This window comes from Erythranthe guttata, chromosome 10 (assembly GCF_056151865.1).
Source record: "Erythranthe guttata isolate IM_541 chromosome 10, IM_541, whole genome shotgun sequence".
NCBI lineage: Eukaryota > Viridiplantae > Streptophyta > Magnoliopsida > Lamiales > Phrymaceae > Erythranthe > Erythranthe guttata.
Window position 1 is genome coordinate 4,413,318 of NC_142542.1, and position 15,079 is coordinate 4,428,396.

Below are 15,079 nucleotides of genomic sequence, written 5' to 3' on the forward strand. Positions count from 1 at the left end.
ATATATATATATATATATATATATATATATATATATATATATATATTCCTTTTTTTTTGTTTTTTTTTTGCCTACTCAATTATATTATTTTATCCACTTAGGGCTCGTTCGGTTTCCTATATTGGATTAGATTGGATTACATGAGATTAGATTAACTCTCTACTGACTAATTAATTAATTAGTTAGTAGCATGTTCGATTTCTTAGATTAGATTTTCTATTAAATTGTTAAAATCGGTTATTATATATGAATTGTCTATAAAACCACTTAGTTTACAATAATAAAATATGATTTTAAGGATAAAACTGTCTTTTTCCTTTTTAGTCACCCCCTATTAAATTAATCTCAGGGGGAGGGGTACTACTAATTTAATGAAATAGTAGCATCTAATAGCGGGCTTTGATTTTCGTAGCGGTTTCGAATAAGTGTGAATCTTGCCAACCGGACATGCTATTAGCCCCTACTATTTAGTCAGTAGAACCTTATAGCGGTAACCGAACGAGCCCTTACTTTTACTCTAGTTAAGTTCACTTATTCAAAGTCGTCTCACTTCTCAAAGCCCCCTTCATGTCTAACTTGTTTCGTCTTCTATTTCCCAACTTAGTTCTCGTTATTTGAAAAAGAAAAAAAAACTTTGTTCTATTGCATAGGCGCATTAATGGCGGTTAAATTGCTACCCACCGGCGATCGAACGTACACTGGCGATCAATTAACGTTTGATGTCTTTTCTTTCATCTTAAGAATATTAATTATAAGTCAATTGTGTAAATTTCATAATCGACTTGATATTCATGTTTCTTAGATTTTTATAGTAATTTAGGCAATGTTTGGAACCATTTCCATTTTGTTTTCATTGTTTCCCCAAAACAAATGAGATTTATTACACTTTTTAAATCATTTTTTCAAAACAATTTCAAAAGTTTCTCTCTCCTTCAGACATGATGTGACTGCTACAGTAAAATAATTTGCCTGCTACAGTAAAAAATGTCTTCACTAAAAAACAAATAAACATCACTTCATCTTTCATTTTTTTTCTTCAAAATACCTTTTTCTAACACCTTTAAACATGATTTGACTGCTATAGTGTATTTTGTCTCCTTCCAAAATACAAACAAACATTACTTTCATTCTCAAATTATTCCCCCAAAACATATTTACTCAAAATGAAATCAAAATAAGATCCAAAACGCTTCCAAACATTGCCTTAACTTTCGCGATTCGTTTTGGTATTATCTTACGAAAATAGAGAGAAAAAAAAATTCAAATCAAATTTTCATCTTAAATTTCTTTGATAGCAAAAAATTTTTCAGGGGCTCTGCCCCCGAACCCCCGATATGTTTAAGCCCCCCCTCACAATTTTTTATGGCCTCGCCACTGGTTGTAACCTATTGAAAAGGTTGTCCTGTGTTCGTGTATGTATTGCATGCATTATTATATTGTTTTTTCTGCTAAACTAGTGAATCTTCTGTTGCAAGATAATTTCAGGCCAATTCTCCTTCGCGCGCTTTCAGTATGTTTTGCCGGGAAAAAAACAAGGACACTTAGCACACAAAAAAAAAAAATATATTAACTGTGATTTGTTACTTTGTTTAGAGGCGTGGATTATATATACATAGACCTCAGATCATAGGGGATGCATTCATATCGGTTCATCATAGTAGACACAAAAAAAGGTAAAAATAAAAAACAGAGCAAACGATAAAAAGAAGGAAAAAAAAACAGAGGATTTACGTTTCTGCTTATTTCTTCATCATGCAGGTTAATGGACTTTGATTTGTTTATGCCTTGATTTCGCACACAAAAATAGAGGAAAAGGGTCCCAAATATGGTGGGGCCGATTGTGTGTGTGTGTGTGTGTGTGTGTGGAGGGGGGGGTGGAACCAATATTACATTTATTGATCTATAATTTTTACCTTCGTTTCTAAAAAAAATGTATGTATATGTATAAATTATAATCGGATGTTTTTCTTTTTCTAATTATATAATCAAGAAAGGTAGTGTGTGTGTGGATCCTACAAATCAATTAGTAATTAGTGAAAGGCTAAAATCAAGTACTACCTCTGTTCCACAATAACTGTCTCTTTTTTAAAATATTTTTGTTTCATATTATCTGTCACTTTAGATTTCCAATACTGCATTAAATCCATTTTTTCTGTTTCACCTTATTAATGAAACTCTATTCATTAATTTTCTCTTATAAATCATTAAATATTGAAGGTTGTTTTAGTCATTTTTATATGATTTTTCTAAAATCAAGATATGTTTATTGAGTTTCTTAATCTTTGTGAAAAGTGAAAAATGACAATTATTTACGAACGGAGGGAGTATTATTTTTTAGGTATAGGCTCAAACACAACAAGACCAAACAAATTGGTCCAAAAAATATTTAATAAAATTGTGCAAGTCCAAATATGGTTCAACATAAACTTGGGTTCAAATTGGGCCAACAAACAATGGGCTAGAATATACAAGAAAACAAAAGTTGAAATATAGTATTTAATATTTATTATGATTTATTGTATTAAATACTCGTATGTTTATGGCTATTGCCAAAAACAATTATAGTGTTACTTTTATTAGCATTAAATCTCTATTTGAAAAATCAAAGGCAATTAGACCACTAAACAAACACTTACCAATATAGAGAAGCTTATGATGATAAAAGATATTAGAACATTTTTAGCAATTCAAAACAATATATTAATTTTAAATTTTCATTTTACTCTATTTGTTCCATAATAACTGTCGATTAAAAAAATCGTTCGCGTTATCTGACAACCTTAGATTTTCAATATTTTCTATAATAAATGCATATTTTCATGTTTTAATCTCATTAGTGCGAAAGATTATTTGAGTTTCTTAAATATACATAAAAAAATTATTTGAGTTTCTTATATATATATATATAATTAAAATTTTATAATTTGTAAAAGGATATCATAAGTAATTGTTAAATTTTAGTTATTATTAATACTAAAGTAAATAATCAAATTCAACTTTACTACATTTATTTGCAAAAAAAAGTAGGGTTAATCACAAAAAGGCCCATGACAAGAGCACTTAATTAAAAGAGAGACATCCAACTTTTTTGTCTTTCAAATAAACTAGTATCTCACCCGTGCGATGCACGGGATCAAATTTTAGATCAAAAGAAATTATTCTAAAAAATTACCGAACTAAAAAAAGGTCGAGGATTTAAGTCGAATACGACCGAACAAAAAATAACAATTTCGTATTTTATATCATCACCAAAAAATCTACATAAATATAAAATGGCAATCTTGTACAAACCATCCACGCCGAAATGCCACAACCAACTCCAAGTGGGGAATCGAATGAATGGACCACTCTTGTACATTAATCTGAATGTTGGTACAATATAACACGAAGCTACGGTAACGAACAATGAAAATACATTTAAATAAAATAATATAGTAAAAACTTTAATTAATTGATATATAATATGATATAGTCCAAAACAAAAAAAATATCCATTGCATCTGATTTAAATACAAAACTTAAACAAAAATAATAATAAAATAAAATATAAAATAAATACTTGTGATATAAAATATACAATACCTCATCTGACCCAAATCGTAAAACTATCTCGCCCAATGCACTCGAATCCTTAACATGAAATTTAGTTATCAAAGTGATATTTTATACATGCATTGAAATCGTTTACAACTCATCTAATACCTTGTGAGTAACCTACACATTTTGTTCATATTCTCTCAGTCGTACACATTACTGAATAATAAATCACCTAAAAATGTAAAATAAATACAATTTATATAAAATTACCTAGATTAAAAAAATTCATTGGAGCGGCACTAATGTACATTAGAGATGAAATTTTTTGTTATAAAATCACAAAAATTTGTGCTATACCTTCATAATCACTTATAAACCCTCCTTGTAGACAAAATTGTTAATAACATTATTCGCCTGATTCCAACTTGATTAATTTCTTTATGCTACCCATACTCTATTCTCTGCATTACGATATATAATTGCCCATGCAACTTGTAATACTTAATACTAATACTAATACTAATACTAATATTATTACTAATACTAATCCTAATACTAATACTAATACTAATACTAATACTAATACTAATTATACTAATATTAATACTAATACCAATACTAATACTAATACTAATACTAATACTAATACTAATATTAATACTAATACTATCACTAATACTAATACTAATACTAATACTAATACTAATACTAATACTAATACTAATACTAATACTAATACTAATACTAATACTAATACAAATGCTAATGCTAATACTGATGCTAATACTAATACTAATACTAATACTAATACTAATAGTATATTAATAACGATAATAGTGATACTGATATTGATACATATTATATTCAAAAATATTAATACTAATACTAATACTAATACTAATGTGAATACTGATACTAACACTAATCGTAATACTAATACTAATACTAATACTGATACTAATGTTAATGCTAATACTAATGATAATGATAAAAATAATGCTAATGCCGATACCGTTACCGATACCGATACCGATACCGATACCGATACCGATACCGGTACTGATACTAATACTGATACTGATACTAATCCTTATATTCGTACTCAAAATAATACTTATAATCATACTCATACTTTATTATTAAACAAACCAAAATACTTACGGACTACCATAAAGTGTGCATGTAGTACATGTAAATGGTAGAAAATATAAGATTTCAAAATTCAAAAATTTCAATTGGGCGGCAGTAGCAAATCGATTTTTCTAAAAGCATTAACTCTGAATGGGAGGAGTATAAATCTTACCTAAATATATATATATATATATATATATATATATATATATATATATATATATATATATATATATATATATATATATATATATATTGTTATATAATTGGACATAAATGATTCAAATGTATGTCTCAATTAAAATTTTATTAACGTAAATATTTAAATTAAAAAATAATACAAAAAAAAGACATTAAAAATTACGTTTCTCGGAACATTAAATTAAATAAGATAATATTTTTTGAATTTATAAAATATAAAATTCATAAAAGAATATGTATATACAAAAGTTAAGTAGGAAACAATTTAATTATACAAAAATAAAAGCTGACAAATAATCAATTGACTAAAATGCATAAGCAATTTAGTTCAACTAAGAGATTTCAAAGTTTGACATAAGCATCTTGACACATGTCATTCGTTAAGGCAATAATTTTTTTAAAATATTTTATATAGATTAGTATAATATAAATCATGTCAATTGTCTTTTTTTGGTTATATGCAAATTAAATTTCTCGGACGTAGCATTGTATTGCAATTCATTATTTATCATGCCTACAATAATTTTATAATAAAAGATCATTTATCAAAAAAGTTATGATATTTAAAATCTCAATTAATCTAATTTCCTTTCTTATAATATGAATATAACACGCTATTTTATATTTAGCATTTCTTTCACTTTTATGAGGAGAGTAATACAAAAGGTATTGATTGTTGTTTGATGATGTCACATGCTTATTTGAAAAATTAGCGTATTAAATAAACTCACGCGGTTTTTATTTATACCAAAACACATTATGCTATTCGGATCATGAAGGCAAGATTAAAACACTTCTAATTATAATCAATGATTTTTCTTTTTGCGTATTTATATAATTTATCAAGTCAACTAATTAAAACTTGATATTCATAAGTTCAAATAAATATATAAGATTGGGAGGACATATTAAAATAATCTATCCATTTAAGGTAATTAAAGAATATAATTTGAGGAAATTAAAAAATTAAAAACTCGTATAGTTTTGAAAATAAGATTTGAATATATCAAATTCAAATCAATATTTTTGACAAAGTTAAAATAAATTAATATGTAAATTGATTGGAATATACTGATAACAAACATGACAAAAATAAAGGAAACAAAAAGTAGATAATGACGAGTGAATGTCAAACGAATGTAAGGAAATAGTAATTCTCATCGAAACATTATTAAGTGAATAAAGATACTAACAAAATTTATAATATAATATAGCATTTAATGTGATAGATTCTTTAAAATTGAATCATGTAGACAAAAAAATTGACGTATATACGAAAGACTTGTCTTAATCGATTGGAATAATATATAATCTTAAAACTATTTACCATGAATAATCAAAGTGCGGCAAACACTTTTATAAAATTTTGTAACCTACTAAAAAAAATGGGAAGATAAGCCTAATAGTAGCTTTGCCAAATTAAAGAATGGGCCAATGGCGTTCATACTTCATACAACTATAATGTTGCAGTCAAACTTCCTTGAATCCCATTTTGCATTTCTAATTTCTTTATAGTCTCATTTATTCCGCGAATTTGTATATGTACCTGTATGCTTTGTATTTTCCACTCAAACAACGTAACTGGGTAATTCCACTATATATTTTTGCCTATTTTTCAATGGTTGCACAAGTGCACATGATTTGGCATCAACTAAGTGGCTAAATATTGTCACTTCTGTATAACAAAAAAAAAAATCATATATCAAATTGTGTTAATGATACAAATAAATAAATAGAAAATTAAAAAAAATTTATAGAAAACTATATGATAAAATATTCGTATTATAAAAATTATTGAATAATAAGATAAATAATTGTAAATAAAAAATGTAAGCAAACCCGTTTCGATGAATTATGTATGATCGAAGTTGGATTCGTGAAAATACTCTGCAAGAAAAACATAAAACATATAACACGTTATTATTTAACTAAATAGAAATATCAAATGGAGTTAAAAACATATATAAAAAATTAGAAAAACATAAACATATAAATACCAACAAAAAATAAGAGAAGAAAAATGCACAAAAAATATAAACAAAAAAAAATCAAATTCAATGTACTGTACATTATACTATGTGTAGAAAAGGGTTGGGGTAGTGTGAATAAAATGAATGGGGGATTATATAGTTTTGATTATGATATATCGTTTAGGAAATTTTATGAATTCAAATTTCAAATTAATTGGTCATGGGCGGCAATAAAAGTGAAACGAAAAAATAATAAAAAAATATGATCAAAAGTCCTCACATTTCGGATTTTAGTAATGAAATATTAACAAAATCATTAAATACAATACATAACTGAATATACATATACCATATTGGTTCCAAAACTCAACTCAAATCAAAATCGGATACCATAACTGAATATACACATGCCCCATATGCCATTGATTGAATTTTTTTTTTTACCAAAATTGGATAACTAAAAGAAATCATCATAAATAAGTAATCATTCAAAGTCTAAATTAATTGGAAGAGTATTTTGGCAACATATTAAAAGGAAAACTTAAATATTCAAATTTTAGAAAATTTGAAATCCGGATAATTGATTAATTTGTTACATTAAAATATAAAAATGCATAAGATAGTAGTAGAACTAATTTTATCAGAAATTAAATAAAAGAAAATTAATAGTATGTATATTTAAATAATTATTGCATTACAATAATTATTAGATGATATTAATTTTAATATGCAATTTCAAATTTCTAATTTACTTTCGGATTTTGAATTTTTACGTGATTTTAATTTATTACACGAATTATTTTCATTCTCAAATATTGGAAGACTTGAAAAAATATTAATATAACTTATTAGATCAAAAATTAAAAAACAAATTAGAATAAAAGAAATTAGTTTTATTAATTAAATAATTCATGAAACATTAAATGGAAGAAACGTGTACAATATATATTATAAAATATGAAAATGACCCAGACATACTAATAGATATCATGCAAAATATGAAAACCATGCATAGTTCATATTATGCAATTCGTATATATTATCAAAAAATCTCGCAATAAACTCAACTTGTTATGATATTATCATATATTGAAATTATAAAAACTTATGATATTATGGTATATAATATACATATTATAGAGAAATGATTTATATAATAAATGCATATCCAAATTTTAGAAAAATTTCAAAATACATGAAATATACATACATTTATTTTTGTATTTTAATAATAAAAATATAAATTTCGTAATATATAAAAATTAAATTTTTCAATTCGGTTTAAACATTTAAGTCTATAAATATACTATATTTGCAAGAATTAAAATAAATGAAAATTAATATGATATCAAATACATGGAATGATGTTAATGTAAATTTTTAATTATAAAAATACTATATTTTCAAGGAACATACAATGCAAGATCCAGAGCGTGGAACGACTTTGATTGATTCCCTACATGAGACGCACATACATGGATCGAAATTATGATCAAAATATGCGTTGCAAAGAACACATTGTTTGAAATGAGCGCAAACAATTTTTTTGATCTTCATAAAGTACGAACAACTTTATTTAATAAACTGCATGAAAACAATTAAAAAAGTATAGTAAAATTAAAACCCAAAAGAAAGAAATACAAATAGTACTAATATGTATATATAAAAATAATTATAAAAAAAATGTAATATGAAACTGTATAATACGAACAATGTGCACTTTGTAATCGAATGGTGGTACATAAAAATGAAATGAACATTGAGGGGTTTATATAGTATTGAAAATGAACTTAATTCTATGGAAAAATTAAAAATTCAAAAGATTTATATATTAGTAAATCAAATCAAATCAAACAAATAAAGGAAACAACCCAAAAAAATAAAATAATAACTTGTGGAAAAAAATCTTGCAATATAAAAACATTAAATATGAAGATACGATTTTTATTTTTTACCATTTAATTTTGAATTAAAGTGTAAATTAAATCAATCAAAGATGATATGAAGGAATATTGGAATATTAAAGATTCCTTTGTATTGGTGATTTGATATTTTATTTGAAATATTAATTGACAAATATAATGCATAATCCGGTTTATAGTTCGAAACATATTATATAATAAATAGTGTTTTCGAAATATACTTTAAAACTACTGCATTTAGAAAACAATTTCTTGTCCTAACAATTGCGGGCTGGAGATCACAAAAAATTTAGAAAACAACAAATATGCTTTAAATTGTTAAAATATACTGCATTTAAATTATTAAATTTTCAAATTTCAAAATATTGCATATTTATTAAATAGTATAATTATTTTTAATTTGAAATATGGTATAATAAAAATTATATACAAAAAATATTGTATATTTATTAAATAGTTCAATTAAAAAATAAAACATTTTTTTATTATTATTTTTAATGGAATGGATATTCGAATATTCCAAAATATTGAAAATTTAAAAAAAAACAAAAAAAAAAAACAACAACAACATATTCCTTTATTTTAATATTTTAGTATTTAAAAAAAATTATTTTTTTTATGCAAAATTATTTGAATATTCGTAAAAAAAATGAGTTTCATGAATTTTTTTCAATAAATATATTTTGAATTACTGAAAATATAAATAAGATTTTTTTATTTTGAATTTATAAAATATTAACTTTGGAAATAATATATATACATGTGGTAATTATTTAATGATTGTGTAAATGTAAAATAGGAAAAAACATGAAAACATCCATAAATAAAAATGCTACCTAATCAATTGAAGAATCCACCTCATCAATTGAACTCCAACTAAGCAATTTTGACAAATGACATCATCATTTGCCACATGTCAATCATTGAGGGCATAGATCCTCTTTTTATATTATATATAGATTCAGCTCATTCAAACTTATTTGCAAATAAGGAAAATCCTTTTATATATACCAAAATTACCCTCAATTCATTGAAACCCAATTTAACTCCAATTTCATGATTTACACCTCAGTTTAGCCCAATTTCATCAATTAACCAATTTTAACCATAATTTCAATTTTGACCTTAATTTTGACCCGACACCACCGGAGACCGCCGGTCTCTGGCGTTGACTTTTTTTTTTTTTTTTTTTTGCCTGAAATTTTTTTCCGGCCGGTCACTAAAAAGATCACTACTTTCTTTCTTGCCTAAAAAGATCACTACTTTCTTTCTTTTTGTTATGATGGGATAGAAAAAGAGCAAGTCTTGACTACCCACTGGTTGTTTTTGGTGCTGTAAAAACTGGACCACATTTGACCATTTCCTATGATTCGTCGCACACCGTAAACAGCACCAAAAACTGGACCACGTTACTTATTTTTCATTTTTCATCTATATAAACGCTATCTGTGTATACAAGTTATCAGCTTAGCCCAAGTCCCAATTATTTCTCTCTCTAGAAAAACCAAACCAAGCCAAACAAAATGAGCAAAAGCAATTCCGGGCCACTATTTTCAGACGAGCCCATCAAGATCAAGAAGCCGCCGCGCCGCCACCACCATTTTGAAGTTCCCGTCCGGGGAGCAATCAAACGGAGAATCTTCTCCTCCGCAATTCGCGTTCTGACGTCATCTTTCCGACGCTGCTGTCACTGTCAGCCGTGTCTGATCTAGGAATATATTTTATTATTATACTGAAGAGAATATACGAGATACATATATATACACACATAGATCTCCTATTCTAAGTAAGTACTGTATCTACTCTACACCATAAATTTCCCAACAATCACCAGTAGAATGGAAAGAATATATTTTTATTCTCAATCCCTTAACTCACGCCAACAAGCCGCCGCCTGCGTCGGTTGTTCCTTCAAAGGGAATCGGCGCCGACAACTAAATGATCGATGTTTATTAATATGTATGTATGTTCATTTTTCTTTTGCCCCCACCTCTGTTTTTTGTGGGCGATTTGATGTATTTCATGCATTGTACTGTATTGTTTTCTGCTAAAACTATTGAATCTTTTGTTGCAAGAATCTCAGGCCAATTCTTTTTCGCTTTCGATATGATATATTTACCAGACAAAAAACAAGGACACTTGGCTCAAAAAAAAATCATGGTAATTTGTAACTTTGTTTATCGGCGTATTTATATATATATATATATATATATATATATATATATATATATATATATATATATATATATATATATATATATATATATATATTATATTCAGTTGTTTTTGTCCTTTTCTAATTGAAGAAAGGTTGGGAGTGTGTGTGGAATGTGGATATTAAAATCAAGAAACTACTATCATTCCACCCCACCACCCTTTTGAGGTTTCCATTCGAGGAGCCATTAGTTGTTGATTTTTTTTATTTTTTTATTCTTTTTTTGATAAGAATGTTGTTGACTTAAAAAAAAATTATAAGTTCCAATAATAATAATAATATATCCTAAAAAATTACTATATAGGGGATGTATACTAAAAAAATGCATTATATAGAATATTGTTTGCTAATACTAGTAACATATATAGTTATTTATTTTTAGTAATTCGATATTATACAATTACATACACCTACCCAATTCAATATACTCAATATGAATATTACTTTATATTCTATTTTTATTTTAAGAGATGCATTATATTAATTATCGATCTAAGAACCCATCAACTTTGTAAGGTTTAATAGATAATGACGAATTGACCACCAATTAATTCAAAGTATGAATTCAATTTTATTTTAATTTAAGCTATTAACAGAACATCCCAGTTAAAGTCACCATCCAAGAAAACAAAAGACTATAATACCGGTGGGAGAAGAACGCGTTTTTTTCTAGTGCTTATTAGATATCATTATTTTAGTTGGATTTATGTTAATTTACCATTTTTAGAATGCATATTTTATTTTCGATCTTCATTGGTTATCGATCAAGGACGACGATCTAAACACTGACCGGCGGGTCGGGGTAGGGGCTATGGCCACCAACACATTTTTTTTTATAAATATATTTAAATATTTTTTTATGTATTTTTTTTATTATGTTGTATGTACATATAAGTTATTTGCCCCCCACCCCCCACAACAAAATTGTCTTGTCTTTCTCCATCTATAAAATAAGGAAAAGGCATGAATGATAAAAGTTGAAATTGTAATCAATCAATAACATATTTTTTGATTTCGATTAACAATTGTAAGCCAATGTCTGAACTGATTTTATAGGCAATCTGAAAAAGAAAAAAAACATCAGTATAAAATTATTTTAGGGAGGATATGTTACTATTTGACGAGGTAAAACGTATTTGTTGATTTCGATTAACTTCCTCCGAAAACACGGATTCAATTGGCTCAATTGTTTTAGATCACTTGATTCAATTGGCTCAACTCATTTAAATCAATCGATTCAGTTGTAAATTAGTTGACCAAGTCCACCCAGCTGATTTATATCAGGTCCTTTATTTTAACCCAGTGGTCTAATATAACGTTTGGCTAAACTTATAAGTTGTTAAAAAATTAGCTGCGTAATAGCTTATCGACTATTTAAAATAAGCTTAGCCAAACGGGCCCTAATTCCAGTTGCATTTAGTATAATACTATGATGATACTAAAATCAAGAGAAGAAGGTAACTCGATGTTCTCTTTCTCTTTACAGGACAGATCAAGCAACACGAACAATAGAGTACAAAACGAACATATGTTCTGAAAGCACAAATGTTCTGAAAAGTGGTTTATTTATATGTCTTAAATCATATATCGACATTATACAGTAGAGTACAAAACGAACAGTCATAAGTAGCAAAAGTTAAGAACGAGGAAAAATTCATATACAACATAGAAAAGACTTGAGAAAGGGGGGACAAAAGAACAAATCCCGGAGCGTTTAATTACATATCGGCCAAGTTCTCTTCTGCAATGAACCCAATGCTGAAGTCAAAGGTAATGCAGGTTAATTGCTTCTTCTTCCCATCCTCCATAGTCATTTTCAACGAGTACGAACCCTGCATGTATCGATTTGGTCAGAAATGTCAATTGAATGTAAATAAATATCTAAGCTACGAAATGAACAAGTTTAATTTTAAAAAATAACATCCGTAAAATAAAAATAAAATCAAACAAATCATGAAATGACTCACTGGTGGTGTGATTCCAGGTAAAACCTGGGAGTGAGAGACAACGAAATCACCGACAGAAACAGGGCATGATGTTTCTTTACAAAGATCATGGTCCTCATCGTGGATGTGCCATCCGAAGTACGAAACACCAATTACAAGTTTGCCATCAGATATTGCTTCACCTGCAAGCAATTAAAACCCTCGAGTTATGTCTCATAGAAATCCGGACATTTCACAATAGAAGCTTCATATGAATAATGATTACAATCACACAGTATGAGAAAGTTGTAACAAACTGAGCAAAAGGAAAAATATTGGTTCTCATTTTTTGAAGATTCCCATTTCGGAGAGCTGCACGATTCCATTAAAAAAAAGATCGAAGTCCCATTCACGCAATGTTGACTATCTCAAAATTTCAACTTACTGTAACTATAACGGTTTCTGAAATTAGAAGACTTGGGGGAAACAAAAGACACGGAAATCTAAGTGAAACTAAAATGCAGAACTGCGGGACTTGAATGACAAACAAACTGCTATAAGTAGGGCAAGGAAAAATTGGAGTTTACCTCCTTCACTCTTATTTCTTTTTATAAATGGTTAATCAAACAAGTTGCTGAGAAGATTCAATGTGAACTTGCATATAATTCGGACAAACAACTAGGCTACTGTATTAAGACATCAGATAAAACACAAACGGGCAAAATAATAAGGAACTAATTTCTCCAAGAAACAAATAGAACCGCCTTTCGGGAGTTGAGTAAGAGTTAATGCCATCTTTCTTGCAAAGTATTAACCACATCCATCGAACACCATAAATAAGGCATTGAAGTGATAAACATTAAACAATAGGCATTGTAGTATGTATGTGTGTGTGTGTGTGTGTGTGTGTGTGTGTGTGTGTGTGTGTGTGTGTGTGTGTATATATGTATATATATATATATATATATATATATATATATATATATATATATATATATATTAAACAGCTTGCAAAAAATGCCATTACCGACAGGATATACAGCATAAAATAGCGAAAGGGATATGGAAAAAGCAATTACTTGTAGTCGCAGAAATTTCGAAGCTGGTGTTTTTGCTTCTGGAAATTGGATACGGGTTTATCTCGAGTCCGCTGACCTTGACAGCATAGTCAGTCTTCTTATCTGTAAATTATTTAGACAACAAAAAACTATAAAACTACAACACAATATTAATAAACACTGATAAGCACCAAAACGAAACAGAAACGAGACAGAGATAGCCCCGATATTTCGTATTATCATGTAAAGAAAATGGAAATGCCTCATTTAAGAACTAAGAAACGAAGGCGAACGGTATAAAACTCGAATTTTATTTATATATCATGAACATGATCAAAGACTTCAGTAATAGTCTACTGCAAATCCATGAAAGTTCAATTGAGTGCAACTGCCAGCAATAAAGACAATCCCTTTTTTTTTTTCAGAAAAGAAGCAAGTACTCAGTTTTCACGAAGTTGGCCACAATTTCAACCTAATTTTTTAAATTCAAACAATTTACTGGATCAATAGGCATGCAAATCAACGAAAAGCTACAGACAAATCAAAAAACCCGATCAACTCCTCTAATCGACAATATAATCCGCAAAACCCTAATCCAAAAAGTAACAGAACAAACGAGAAAATGTAAAATTAGAATCCGGCAATTAAATCAATGCTGAAGGCGGAGATCTACAAAAATCAGGCGGGAAGAAAAAACGGCGACGTACTGCAATAGCTAAAGCCGGTGGACTTGGCGGAAGTCAAAGGCACGAGCAGAAAAATCGCGACGAAGAGACAACCTAGAAACTTCATCTGCGCCATTGTTTATATATATAGTAGCTAGAAGAACACGAATTTTCAGAGAAGAAATCGAAAGTTTCCGGTGATGAACGCCGACTCTGAAAATTTGTGTCTAATGGAGACGATGTATGTGAGAAGATTCTTTTCTTGAGGAAAACGCCTCGAAGTTTCACATTTGACCCGTTTGCATCTGACCCGGATCCATTTATAAGGCCCGAATGGCCCAAACCTTATCCCTACTTGATCGGCACTCCTTTAGGCTTAGCACTTGATATTTTGAAAATTCACTATTCATTAATGTCTATTTTAATTATTTTCTCTAAGAATATGTGTGTTTATA

At 27.9% G+C, this 15,079-nt stretch overlaps 1 protein-coding gene across 1 annotated transcript; it reads right to left on the reverse strand.

Annotated features, from left to right (window-relative positions):
• Positions 1–12,527: 12,527 nt before the first annotated feature.
• On the reverse strand, positions 12,528–15,045 carry LOC105950009 (uncharacterized). The gene is made up of 4 exons (XM_012973329.2): positions 14,667–15,045; positions 13,981–14,082; positions 12,944–13,104; positions 12,528–12,808 (listed from the first exon to the last, which is right to left on the reverse strand). The coding sequence occupies exons 1-4, from the start codon at positions 14,758–14,760 to the stop codon at positions 12,695–12,697; spliced, it is 471 nt and encodes a 156-aa protein (XP_012828783.2). The 5' UTR covers positions 14,761–15,045; the 3' UTR covers positions 12,528–12,694.
• Positions 15,046–15,079: the final 34 nt, after the last annotated feature.

What these genes read in the sequence shown, in the direction of transcription:
- LOC105950009 (XM_012973329.2), bottom strand. Translation starts at nt 14,760, where the DNA reads ATGGCGCAGATGAAGTTTCTAGGTTGTCTCTTCGTCGCGATTTTTCTG. An exon ending in CACCGGCTTTAGCTATTGCA is followed by an intron (nt 14,083 to 14,666) that starts GTACGTCGCCGT and finishes AATAATTTACAG; the next exon opens with ATAAGAAGACTGACTATGCT. An exon ending in CGAAATTTCTGCGACTACAA is followed by an intron (nt 13,105 to 13,980) that starts GTAATTGCTTTT and finishes AATTGCTTGCAG; the next exon opens with GTGAAGCAATATCTGATGGC.